Below are 13,634 nucleotides of genomic sequence, written 5' to 3' on the forward strand. Positions count from 1 at the left end.
ATTAGCACTTTATGCAAAATGATCGCTAGAATTGTTAATCTTTCAATCTCTTGAAAGATTGTCTGCATGTAAATGAGCCTTATGTCCAATTTTGGTTTGTATTTAGCATAGCAATAGGACGTTGAATTGAATGGGCAAGTGCAAATATGCAGAAAATCAATAGGCCCTTTTGGGTCACTGCAGTTTTCGGTCACGTAAATATACAGGGTATTTACACCCATATAAATAAGCCACAGTTGACTGCCCAAAGTTGCAACTTCAGGTTTTGTTTGCTTGTTTTTTCTTCTGTGTCTATAAGTAACAATCTATTGAAATGAAAATAGCTGTGGGATGAAACTTTAACCCTTCACTGCAAATGTGCATAACCATACAATTTGCTAGGCTTGGCACATGAGAGGGCTAAGAAACAATAGTTTAACAAATAGGAGAGCTAGGTGATGGGCTAATCTGGTATGCATAAAAAAATTGGGGTGGAGTGATCCAGCACAAATGAGCGCTAGGCAGGAGAGATCTGCACACAGGACATAGAAAACTGAAGTGTGAAGATGACTATTTTGGAGAGTTGACTTCTATGGGAGAGTTTTCTGGACATGCTGTGTGACAGGTGTTAAAATCAATGTGCAGGGCGGGGGAGGTGGTGAGCTGTAACCATCACCTATTGTCAATCGTGGATCCTGTATTCTGTATATAGGTGTTACTTATCATGGTAATCCTGCCCGTGATGATGATAAAATTACTTCTATAAAGTTTTCTCCGCAGGGCAGAAGATGTCAGACTATTGTGAGAATTAGTGATCGGAGTGAAAACTGCAACATTTCAGGATTTTTTAAATAAAAATAATGATGTGTAATACTAATCACCAAACTATATGAAGAACAATTATGTTTAACACAATAATAATAACATATAATAAAATACATTCCCATAAAGTAGGTGATGCCAGTAAAAAAGTGGCACCAAGATTTACTGGTTGGTAAATGATGATTAGAATGTGACAATCTACATATTCTGAATTATATACACACAATATGTACAGGGAAACTATAAGGCTGGCCGCGGCTTCCCTTCCAAAATCAGCTGTTTGCCAACAGTCCTGGGAGTAGAACCCAGGACAATCAGCTGTTTGCCAGCAGTCCTGCGAGTAGGGCCCGGGACAATCAGCTGTTTGCCAGCAGTCCTGCGAGTAGGGCCCGGGACAATCGGCTGTTTGCCAGCAGTCCTGCGAGTAGGACTCGGGACAATCAGCTGTCTGCCAGCAGTCCTGCGAGTAGGACCCGGGACAATCAGCTGTTTTTTGCTGGGAGTGTGACTTAGGACAATCAGCTGTTTTTTGCTGGGAGTGTGACCCAGGACAATCAGCTGTTTGCCAGCAGTCCTGCGAGTAGGACCCGGGACAATCAGCTGTTTGCCAGCAGTCCTGCGAGTAGGACCCGGGACAATCAGCTGTTTGCCAGCAGTCCTGGGAATAGGACACGGGACAATCAGCTGTTTGCCAGCAGTCCTGCGAGTAGGACCCGGGACAATCAGCTGTTTGCCAGCAGTCCTGCGAGTAGGACCCGGGACAATCAGCTGTTTGCCAGCAGTCCTGGGAGTAGGACCCGGGACAATCAGCTGTTTGCCAGCAGTCCTGTGAGTAGGACCCGGGACAATCAGCTGTTTGCCAGCAGTCCTGGGAGTAGGACCCAGGACAATCAGCTGTTTGCCAGCAGTCCTGCGAGTAGGACCCGGGACAATCAGCTGTTTTCCCCGGGTGCCGTATTTTGAAAGGGTAGTCTCTAATAAGACAATTCCTTTAATGTTGAATGTTCTTAAAAATCATCTTTTTCCCACTCTGCCAGGCAAGCCCTGATCAACACATCAATTTCCTGGCTATTACTTATCTTTAAAAAAAGATTAACTTTAACGTTGTCTTTATAACGGGCATCTGTATCAGATCCCCAGTCCCCAATAACCAAATGGAGGAAATCTCTGATGTCTTTATCGTTAAAGACCTTTTTGTTGGAGATAGAACCTGCTCCTAAAATTGCCTGATAACCGAGCATCTAAAATACAGATACTTAATACCCGCCTCTGTTCTCTGACACTTGGAGCAGTCAATCTTCGTTTCATTATATTTCTTTATCGTCTTCAGAGTGAGATATGATATATGCCTTATTAAACCAAGTTCTAACATGCTAACTCTAGTTAAGGATATTCAAACTGACCTTCTGCTGGGCTTACTGCTGCAGGAAGACTTCCCCAGTCAATAGTTGGGGATGGGCAAGGATGAGGAGAAAAGACCGCCTCAACGCCATGATCCTGTACAAGAGATTAAATATTATAGCAATTAACACATGAACATCCTCCATTGGGTAGAACTCTCTAACAGGATTGCAAATACTGTAGATATTAATCAGCACTGTACAATTACATATTAGCTTCTTCAGGTTTTTCTAGATTACACACAAAAAGTAAATTTGATTGAGTACCTTTGTTTCTTTCTAAAAACTCTTGACATGTTATAGGAACATAAACACGCGCCTCATGTATTTGAATAAAAACGCACAACTGTTGATTATACTTACCGCATAAAAGTGCAAGTTTCTTGGGCCCACATGCTTTGATCAAAACATGTGGGCCCATCTACCACGTGCAGGAGAACCTTATGGAATGGGTATCTAGGTCTAAAAGACTTCTCACTTTGGGTGTTTCCAGTATGGTTACCATAGATGTGGCAGATGGGCCCACATACTTTGATCAAAATGTGTGCTAAGAACTAAGAATTTTGATGTCGTTAATATAAACAGCAGTTGTGCAATTTTATTCAGATATTAAAAGTGTTTCCGTATTTGTTGCAGCCACGGCTTACGTCCACCGTCATATTTCATTTATTTGTTGGGACTGTTTGTATGTATGTCATATGGACATGTCAAAAGCTTTGATCTCCTGGGTCCATGTGCTGAAACCCCCACTGATCACTAGAACAAAGCAGCTGAAGCGCTGATCTGTCACTGCTCGTTAGCTGAACACAGCACAACCGAAAGTCTATGGGCCAGTCTTCAGTTAGCAAGCAGGAACAGAGCTCAATTGAGCACTTCAGCTATTTCATCCTAGCCATTAGTGGTACTCTCAGCACCAGGATGGGATCAAAACTTTTTTACATGTCCCTATGGAATGCACAATTCAACTTTGAAATGTTCTGTTGAGATATAATACAGTAATTACTTTTAGGGAACAACTACACAGCAATTTGTATAGTGTGTGATCATACTCGTGTCTTAAACACTCTATTTCTCATAGGCGTCCTTAATATGAAGAATTCTTTCATAGCGAAGAGCCGTATTAAAAGTCACAGAAGTAACTGCAAAAGGCTATGGAATCAATATAAATCCATCTTATCCATGCTGGAATTTCTACATTTAAATGGACATACCGTATATAGTCGAGTATTAGCCGACCCGAGTATAAGCCGAGACAATAAGTTTCACCACAAAAAACTGAGAAAACTTATTGACTCGAGTATAAGCCGAGCTATACTTCAGTATATACTAGGTAAAAAAAAACATCCATACTCACCTCCCAGCCGGCGTCTGTGTGACAAGCTGCTTGAATTCTCCCCGCTGTCATCCCCTGCCGTCCTCTCTGCTTTGCTCTGTCAGTGCTGTGTAAGTAAGCACTGTGATTGGATTGAGCACCAGCCAATCACAGCTGGCACTCGATCCAATCACAGAGCTTACTTACACAGTACTGACGGCAGGGGATTTGAAAGCCGAGCAGGGAGATGACAGCGGGGAGAATTCTAAAGCAGCTTGATTGGCTGTGAATAATCGAGTGCCGGCTGTCATTGGCTGACACTCGATCCAATCACAGCTCATGGCGGGGGATGACAGAGCCAAGCAAAGAGGATGGCGGGGGATGACAGCGGAGAGAATTCAAGCAGCCTGCCGCACCACCGCCGGAGACACAGACGCTGGCTGGAAGGTGAGTATGGAGGGGTTTTTTTTAAGCCTTGCTGACTCGAGTATAGGCCAAGGGGTTTTTTTTCAGCACAAAAAAATGTGCTGAAAAACTAGGCTTATACTCGAGTATAAACAGTAACTTTTCACAGAACTTCTGCTCATCTAACAGCCTACGTGTGAATCATCACTCTTGTAGTAAACTTGCATTAAACATTTTTAGCAACAAAGGTTAATTTAAAGAAAAGTAAATTTTTTTACACAGTACAACATAAAAAACCATATCAAGTTGGTATTGTCGTAGTCGTACCGACCCACAGAATAAAGATAACATGTCCTTTTTGTCACACTGTGAATGCGGAAAAAAACAACAACCTCAAAATTCAGTTTTTTCCCCATTTTACCCCATTTAGAAATTTGTAAAAGTTTCCAATAGATTACATGATAATTTAAAAAGGTACCACTGACTGACAAGATCACGTGGTTTCCATATTGTAATGCAATGTACCATTATTTCTATTATTCTCATTAATATACAATCCTGGAAAAAAACAAGCCCTCATGCAGTTGTATTGCTGGAAAAATAAAAAAAAGCTATGATGTTTTCTATAATGGGGGTGGGTAATATGAAAACTAAAAAGTGCTGTGGCAGGAAGGGATTTACGGTATGGCGGTGTGAAGGGAAGCAGGAGCGCTCGGTATCACACAAAAGGAGGACCAATCAGTAAAACTAATTTCCTCATCATACAAATTTTAAGCATTTGTAAATAGCAAATACAAAATGAAAAAATAAGTAGAATCTAAATTTTCTGCCATAAAACACATTTGCTGTTATTCTATAAAATGATGGAGAATGTTTTTATAAATCCTTACCTCCAGGTTACGGCAACTCCGCTGACCGCTGTATCATCAGATCACTACAACACAGCCAATTTCTCCAATATTAACATTTACCTTTTCTGGTTAAATATTTATTTTACATTCTTTCAAGTTTCAGCCAAAAAGTACATGGGCTGAGAGCGAGGAATGTGGGCAGCACATGGCTTTCATTAGCAGCTATGTAGGTTCTGTTATTTAACAAAACAGAGAAATACAACTTCCGAATATACGAGGTTCATGAAACACTGCTGAATCCTAAAACATGTTATGGGGCAGATTTATTATAGATAATCTCTATGTGTTACATCAGGATTTGCACACGGATTTCAAGTTTAGCTTACAGACTCCAAAGATCTGTGCAAAGTAAGACCTATCTGTAGCTTCTATTCCTGCTACTGGTACCATAGCCTCCGTTCCAGACTAATGCTACTTTTACACGCAGTGATCTCATTTGCACGAGCTGGTGACGTCATCGCAGGCTTGTTCGCTCTCGTGTAGCCTGTTTAGACAGGCAGATTCATCGTTGACTCGTTCAATGAGAATCGTTTACTTCTTGTTTAGTGTTCATACTCCCTTTGTTCCATCTCCCTTATTTGCATATTACCCAGAAGAGAATGAGTTAGCTCTTCACTCACTCACCTTCTAGGTGCTCTCCCTAAGGAGAAAAGATAGCGTTCCTGACCTACTCCCTTTGTGAAACACTGAACAAGACGTGTTTAAATGGAATGACAAGTGAACAAGTCAACGAAGATTTTTGGTCCTGTAGATATTGAACGATGAACGAGAACAATTCTTGTTCGTTGTTCAGCTGTTGACTCGCGCTTAGACTGAACGATTTTAATTCACTTTTGTTTCTTTAACCCTTTCCAATCCACTGTCTGATGTCTAAAGACATTCTAATTGAAGGCTGTACAGTTTCCGATGTCGGGAGACGTCCGGCAGGGTATTCTTACTGTACATTACTGGCCGCTCTGTTGTCAGGGGCCTCTTCGGCATGTCCAATACCGCAGTACTGGCTCTAGCCAGCAGGTGGCGCCACTGTATAATGGCAGAAAGAGACAAACCCCTAGGAAACCCTAAGGCCTCATGTCCACGGGGAAAAGAAGAATTAAAATCCGCAGCAGATTTTAACTCTTCTCCCGCCCGCGGATCCTCACCCCATAGGGATGCATTGACCACCCGCGGGTAGATAAATACCTGCGGATGGTCAATAAAAGGGAATTTAAAAAAATATGGAGCATGAAAAAAAATGGACATGCTCCATTTTCGTGCGGGTCTCCCGCTTCTATTGAAGCCTATGGAAGCCATCCGATCCGCGGGAGACCTAAAATAAGAATAAACTTACCCGCAGCGGACCAGGTAGATCTTCTCTTCTTCATGGCCGGATCTTCTTTCTTTGGCCCGTCAGAAGTGCCCAGGGCATGTACGCGGCACGCCACCGGCGTGCCGCGCACATCCGCCGTCCGAAGAAAGAAGATCCGGCCACGAAGAAGAGAAGACCTGCCCGGTCCGCTGCGGGTAAGTTTATTTATTTATCTTATTTATTCTTATTTTCAGCCCTCATGTCCGCGGGGCAGGAGGGACCCGCTACGGATTCTTCATGGAGAATCCGTAGCGGGCCTGATTTTTCCCGTGAACATGAGGCCTAAATCCAAAATTGGATTGCAAAGGGTTAAACTATTTTTTGAACCATAATCGTTCCATCTAAATGCACCTTAAGCAATGACCATCATGTCAGATCTGACAATTACAGATAGAACCACTTGACTTACAATGGTGTCTGACAGGTTTCCAACTGAGTTTTCATATTTCTGGTGGCAAGAATAGCTCTGCAGCCTATACTATTCTTACAATCAAAAACTACTGGAATCCCAGAGAAAATAACATCTAAGCACAAGACAAAAAGAAAATGTAGGTAAGGGTGGTATTTAAAGGTAATGAGTACTTTTACATGGTGGTCGGGGGGTTCAAAGTTAAAAATGATTCCTGTAATTGAACAGCTTGGATTTATATGTTATTGGCAAACTCCGGCCAACCCTAATACATGTAAAGACAGTGTAGTTACCGATACAGTGTCACGAACAACTGGAAAGAAGATGGTATCTGAACATGTAGAAGGGGGATCTGATGACTCAACGTGCAAGAAGGAAGGGGTCAAGATACTTTATTGTTACAGAAAATGAATAAAAGGAAATGTTTTTGGAAAATTCAACCATTTGGATGATCTTACTTTTAACTTGGTCATAGTTGGCCTGGGGCCTCCTAGAAAATGACTATCTGAGAATTCTTTTTCTTCTGTGTGTATTTTAGATGATGATGATGGTTCGTGGTGCTGGGAATTCACATGAAGAGCGTGGAGAAACGTGATATTACAAGCAGCAGCTGCCTTCTGCACACCTTGGACCTTGAAGACCCTTTCATACCAGCCTATTATTAGAGGAAGTCCATAGATCTTCTCTGGTGATACTTTCTGGAGAGCAATCTAAATTAAAACATATTAAATGGTTATTTCCCCCCAAAAATGAGACCGAACTAAGCGCCAACCTAACCCCAGTGTAAAAATTGTGCAAGGAAGCAGAATTGTCTTCTACAGAGAGGAATCTTATAAGTGCACATTCCTATAAATCCACTCTTAATAGATTTCGAAGAATTTCAAATGATGAACAATATTTAGTAATTAGAATGAAATGAAATTACATTTTACTGGTGACAAAATATCAAGTAGAACATTATCTTCAGCGGTGACTTGGTCTTGTACTACACCTTTCCCCCAAAATGACAATATGTCCGAAGCATTAGTTAAAGGGGGTTTCCAGTGAAATACTATTAATGACCTATCATCAGGATAGGTCATCAACAGTTGATCGGCTGGGATCCGCGGCTCGGGACCGCGACCAATAAGCTGAGCAGGTGTATGTTGTCAGCACCGCAATGACACAGAGGTCGGAGCGGAAGCCTCTGTGCCGAACCTCCTGTGTAGTGGCCGGCGCTTGTATCTGCAGGTACGGCCCTCATTGACAACATGCACCTGCTCAGCTGATCGGTTGGGGTCCCACACGGTGGACCTTGGCCGACCAACTATTGATGACCTATCCTGATGATGGGTCATCAATAGGATTTCAATGGAAAACCCCTTTGGTGGAATGCTGTATATCTATTGGAAATTTCGGAACCATCCTTCTCAATAAACTTCCATTAGCATCAGAAAGAATATACAGTATAGCATTATGTAAAGCTATAATAGACATTATCTAACAGGAAGCCAAAAGTTGTGATCACAAGAATATCCCTACAACAGTATGCACGATGGAGAAAGGGCGAGTGCCTACCAGACTTCTCCAGTGTAGCCCATTCCAGATGAAAACCAAAGAGAAATTAGGAAGAACAACAAGACCATTTGAAAACAAATATTCACGATTCTATCCATGGAAAATATCATCCAGTGGAGATTACCAGTAGCAACACAATACATTATTGGCAGATCTGACAAAATAATGGGCAAGAGTACTAGTAACATAGTATGCTAGGCTGACCAAAGACAAATGTCCATCCAGTTCAGCCTGTTTCCACTCCCCATGTTGATCCAGAGGAAGGCAAAAAAAAAACAATGAGGCAGAAGCCAATTTACCCCATTTTGGGGGAAAAATTCCTTTCCAAGTCCACAATGGCAATGCAAAAGCAATATATGATATAATTAAAGGAGTTTTTTGAACTAAAAAAAAACAAAAACATTGATGACAGTGGGATGGGAGGAGTGGGAGGGGGGACAGTGCTGCCTTCTCCAGTCATCTTTTACCCCCCAGCAAGCTGGGTACTCATTTTACCGACTTCGGAAGGATGGGTGGCTGAGTCAACCTTGAGCCGGCTACCGGAACCATGCGGGGATTAAACCCGCAACCTTCAGGTCGTGAGTGAGAGCTTAGGACTGCATTTCTGCTGCCCTAACATTCTCACATGAGGCTCACAGTATAAAATATTTAACATTGGCTTTCCTAATGTATAAAATATGTAAATAACATTAAGAAAGCCAATGTCACAATTGGGCAAATTATCATCTTTTCCTCCGAAATCTACGATGGCCATGACAGTAGTCTGCTCATGTATATCAGAAACCACTAATTATTGAAGAGGGAATCAGCCGTAATTAAGGAGCCTCTGCATCTGCACAGCTTTGTTTTCCAGGAAGACGTGTCTATCCATGTCTCAGAGAGATAACCAGAGGAGATCACGCTTGTCAGGTCTCCGTGTAATATGATTTCCTATGAGTAAAGGTATGAAGTAATCAGCTGCAAACAAAGCCCATGCCTACAGCTCTATGTACTGCATGTTACAGCAGAAGACGGCAAACGCTGGTGGCACCGTCATCCTACTGGCATCTGCATGAAAGCATACAACTGCGCCAAGACGATACTGTATCTTGTATAGGCAAATATACTCCACCAATGTGACCTTTCCGGTTTGCTCACTACTACATCTTCCGTTCTCATCTGGCACAGAAGGCTGATAGTTATCACTTGTGCATTAACCCTTTCCAATCCAATTTGTATTCTGGTTTTCCTAGGGGGCTTACTCTTTTTCTGCTGTTATACAATGGCGCCATTTGCTGGCTAAAGCCAGTACTGCATGAGGTGACATGTTGGATAGGCTCCGACAGCAGAGAGGCTGGCAATATACAGTAAGAGAACCCCGACGGACGTCTTCCAACATCAGAGCTGTACAGCCTTAAATCATAATGTCTTTGAACGTCAGACAGTGGATTGGAGAGGGTTAATAATGCGAGAATTCAAATGCTGATTTTTAAAATTCACTTTTGGAGCTCATTTCAGCCAGTGACATTATACCCTAAGGGTATATTCTCACGATGAATGGTACAGCGGTTTTGGTTGTATTTTTTGCAAGATAAGGACAAAACTGCAACATCCTGCCCTAATTTAGTGAAAGTCACTGCAAAAATATGACCACAAGCTGGGAATAGGCTTAAAAACGGGTTATTCGGGAAGAAAAAATTTTTGAAACCAACCAAAGATGAACTAACCCAGATATACTAACATGTTTTTAAGCAAAAAGTGGCACCCTTTTGCTTTGTTTTCACAAGCAAAGATGCTACAAAGGAACAATAAAATGATTCGCACTCTTTCTAAAAAAACAAACAAAAAAAAAAACTAAATTATTTTCTCCAAGAAATGAATGAGATTCTTACCAAGAAATGGTGAATGCACGGCAGCAGAACAACATCAGTCAGGGTAAAATAAAGGCCTTCAGCAAAGACATGCTCAAGCGATGGGAGGTCCGAGGTCTTTGCTTTCCGGATGTGCGCAGGTTCTCTTGCCGTTTTTGATGGCACATATTGAACACTAAGTTTGGACAAAGCTGCTGTCAGCTCCAAGCTAGCAGCTGTCTGCAGGCCGCTCAGAGGGGCGTCTTCCGGTACTTCGTTTTTTTCACCAACCGCATTGGATTTCATTTGCTGCTGCATCTTTTGTCGCCGTATTTTATCATCGTTGTGGACTCTGACCGGCTCTCCCAACTTTCTTTCGAGCTGCTGAACTTCGGGAGGAATGGCGGCTGATGGGTCTTTCAGAAAGGCTTCTACAGCTAATGGGATGCTGATCTCACAGAGCCTGGTCCACTGGCTGACCTACAAAACACAGATGAGAGGCAGCCATGCTGGGAATATGAATAGATATGTGACTCAAACACCAACATCATATGTGGAGGAGTAGGTACTCCACATGAAAGCATGCAAACAGCAAAAAGTGCACCTACTTCTTCATGTCACAGATATCAAGTCATGATCTATAAAGGCCCTTTTACATGGAACAATTATTATTAAAAAAAAATCATTGGATCGTCAGGGTTCTCTTACTGTATATTGCCAGGCTCTCTGCTGTTGGAGCCTATCCAACGTGTCACCTCATGCAGTACTGGCTTTAGCCAGCAGATAGCGCCGTTGTTTAACGGCAGAAAAAGAGTAAGCCCCCTAGGAAAACCAGTATCCAAATTGAATTGGAAAGGGTTAATCGTTCATTTTATGCAGCTATACAAATACTTCTTCACCCCGTTCACAGCTGAATGTGAGTGATCAAACAAAATGTAAAAGATTTATTTGTGGGTATGAAGTATCTACACTAGCGAACTCTGTCGTCGTTCGCTCATGCAAATGTTCGCTCGCTCCACGTAACAGGAGCCTTCAACAGAATCAAGGGCTGTGTTGTTATTTGCCCAACCTACCTAGGGGCTTGTTCTCAGTAGCGCTAGAGATTCCCATTTCTACGTTCCGTTTTTGGAGCAGAGAAACGAAAATCAAACGGAATTAAACCTTTTTGTTTTGTTCCCCATTGATTTCAATTTTTTTTTTTTTCACAAAAACTGAAAGCTTTGCATTTACTTCTGTTCCCTTTCACTTCTGTTTTTCGAAAGAAACCAATAGCGCTGCCCACTGTGCTATCTGTTCCATTTTTTAAAGGGGGCTAAAAGGGAACAAAATGTAACATGGAAATAATTCTGTTTTTGTAAAAAAAATTTTACAAATGTAAAGATATTTTTTCGCTGAAATCAACCCAGTTCCACTCTGTAGCAGAACATTTTCATCATCCACAACACCATTGCAGATAGGTGACGTAATGAGCAGCACAAGACCAAATGCCCTTCAGCCCTGCGCCTGGAAATGGTTCCGAAAGACACAGGGGTGGAACGATGGCGCCCCCTGTCTCTGGATGGTGGACAACGAAACAGTTGGAGCTGCTAGTGCTTGTCGGACAATCAGACGATCCTCTCTACTGGTGGTCTGTAGGGGGTCCTGAGCCCGGTCACCTTGTGTGCTCTCACACATCCACTGGTCCCAACACCTCCTAACAGTCTGGTCAGACGCTCCTCTCTACTGGTGGTCTGTCGGGGGTTCAGAGCCTGATCACCTTGTGTGCTCTTACATATCCACTGGTCCCAACAACTCCTAACAAGTCTGGTCAGACGCTCCTCTCTACTGGTGGTCTGTTGGGGGGTCCTGAGCCCGATCACCTTGTGTGCTCTCACACTTCCACTGGTCCCAACACCTCCTAACAGTCTGGTCAGACACTCCTCTCTGCTGGTGGTCTGTTGGGGGCGTCCTGAGCCCGGTCATCGTGTGCCCTTACGTATCTACTGGTCCCAACACCTCCTAACAGTCTGGTCAGACGCTCCTCTTTACTGGTGATCTGTAGGGGGCGTCCTGAGCCCGATCACCTTGTGTGCTCTCACACATCCACTGGTCCCAACACCTCCTAACAGTCTGGTCAGACGCTCTTTTCCACTGGTGGTCTGTCGGGGGGTCCTGGCCTGATCACCTTGTGTGCCCCCACACCTCCTAACAGTTTGGTCAGAACGGCCCGGTACAGGACAATCCATCGATATGCCCATCCAGTTTCTCACACCCCAATAATGCGCCCTTCTCAGACTCTGGTAACGGGGTGACATCTCTTCTCTGCGTCGTTGAGGTGTCTAGTGGTCAACAAGCTCTACACAAGTGGAAGAAGAGGTCACTACACACAAGGAGCCTCCGAGAGCCTTTTATAGGCCAAGGGGGGGACCACATTGAGGGCCTCCGGTGACAAGAACGTTCATCTAATCACGCCACAAATCTAATCTTTTGTATATCTGCCTGAGTGTTCGTTCACACGAGCGTGTGCGTTTTTACGTTCTCTCGCTGGTGCCGTAAAATCGTGTGAAAGGACGTTTTCCGCCAGGGTAATTAGTGTTTTCTCACCCATTCAGACAACCGCTGAGCATGGTTTTTAGCGAAAAAACCCGCCGCACCCCGGAAAACCCTCGCTCGCTTTATTCCTCTGAATGAGTTCTAATGCTTACATAGAGGCACCTGTAAGCTTTTTGCAGCCTCCCCATACCTTTTTTCCCCTGCTACCATAAGAGTCTATGGGACCCGCCGGCATACATTGACCAAAACATAGTTGCAGAACTATCTTTTTGCCGAACTTATATTCGTCAGCGCGTATTTCGGTAACGTATGTTCTATTTTTCACAGTTCGCCATTTTTACGTGCCGTATAGTCGCCCATGTGAACAGATACATTGGAAACCAATGTCACAGATGGTTGTGTATATCGGTCACCCATAAAATCACACTGTTTATGCACTCATGTGAAAGAGCCCTGAGATGAAACTGCATGCCGAGTTTTGCAGCAAAACAACAACTTCTTCTAGTGTATGTATATTGTATATATAGCCATTTTAAGGGCTTTCCATAAATAATTAGCTTTCACGAAATTAGAGTCAGCAGCAGAGTCGTGCTTATAGTGCATATCATAGTGTCAGTTGCCAACTCTGCCGATTGCCAACCTAGATTCAGCCAGGTGCCAGCCTCAGGCCTTATTGACAGCCATAATATCCCCTCAGTGTCCATGTTAGCCTCAGGCTCTATCAATGGCTAGTCACAATGTTCCCCAGTGCCATCTAGGATGCCCCCAGTATCACCCCATAGATTGGCATTTAGAGTGCCAGCAACGGCCCAACGGATGACTATGTACCATGTTGATTAATACACGGATCACCCATAACATCAAACCCAATGACATGTTTCGGGTAGTAACATGGATTATCTAGTGTTAATGGCCACAATGGCAAAACTGCATGTTTTTTTGTCATGAATATTGATGTATTTGCAGTTTTACTGAAGCAGCATCAAAACTGTGACAACAATGCATGCGGATTTGTCACTGCGGCTTTTGGCATGCTTGTTGCTGCACCTCACGGCCCCGGGGAATATACAGCAGCCCTAAAAGTATGTGTTTATAGAAGTCTAAAAAATAGGCAAGTGTGAGGATCAGAG

At 43.2% G+C, this 13,634-nt stretch overlaps 1 protein-coding gene across 4 annotated transcripts in view; it reads right to left on the minus strand.

Moving 5' to 3' along the window:
* Nucleotides 1–13,634, minus strand: part of GSTCD (glutathione S-transferase C-terminal domain containing) — a 137,200-nt gene that overhangs the window by 74,159 nt on the left and 49,407 nt on the right. For 3 of the 4 annotated variants that reach the window (XM_066573908.1, XM_066573909.1, XM_066573910.1), the window contains exons 3-5: nucleotides 10,015–10,452; nucleotides 7,045–7,296; nucleotides 2,205–2,298 (exon numbers count right to left, since the gene is read on the minus strand). In XM_066573908.1, coding sequence (XP_066430005.1) covers nucleotides 2,205–2,298; nucleotides 7,045–7,296; nucleotides 10,015–10,452 — 784 coding nt within the window. The remainder of the gene's footprint in view (nucleotides 1–2,204; nucleotides 2,299–7,044; nucleotides 7,297–10,014; nucleotides 10,453–13,634) is intronic. The other variant, XM_066573911.1, reaches the window with a different exon arrangement.

The sequence above is a fragment of the Eleutherodactylus coqui genome, chromosome 7 (assembly GCF_035609145.1).
Source record: "Eleutherodactylus coqui strain aEleCoq1 chromosome 7, aEleCoq1.hap1, whole genome shotgun sequence".
In the NCBI taxonomy this organism is placed as follows: domain Eukaryota; kingdom Metazoa; phylum Chordata; class Amphibia; order Anura; family Eleutherodactylidae; genus Eleutherodactylus; species Eleutherodactylus coqui.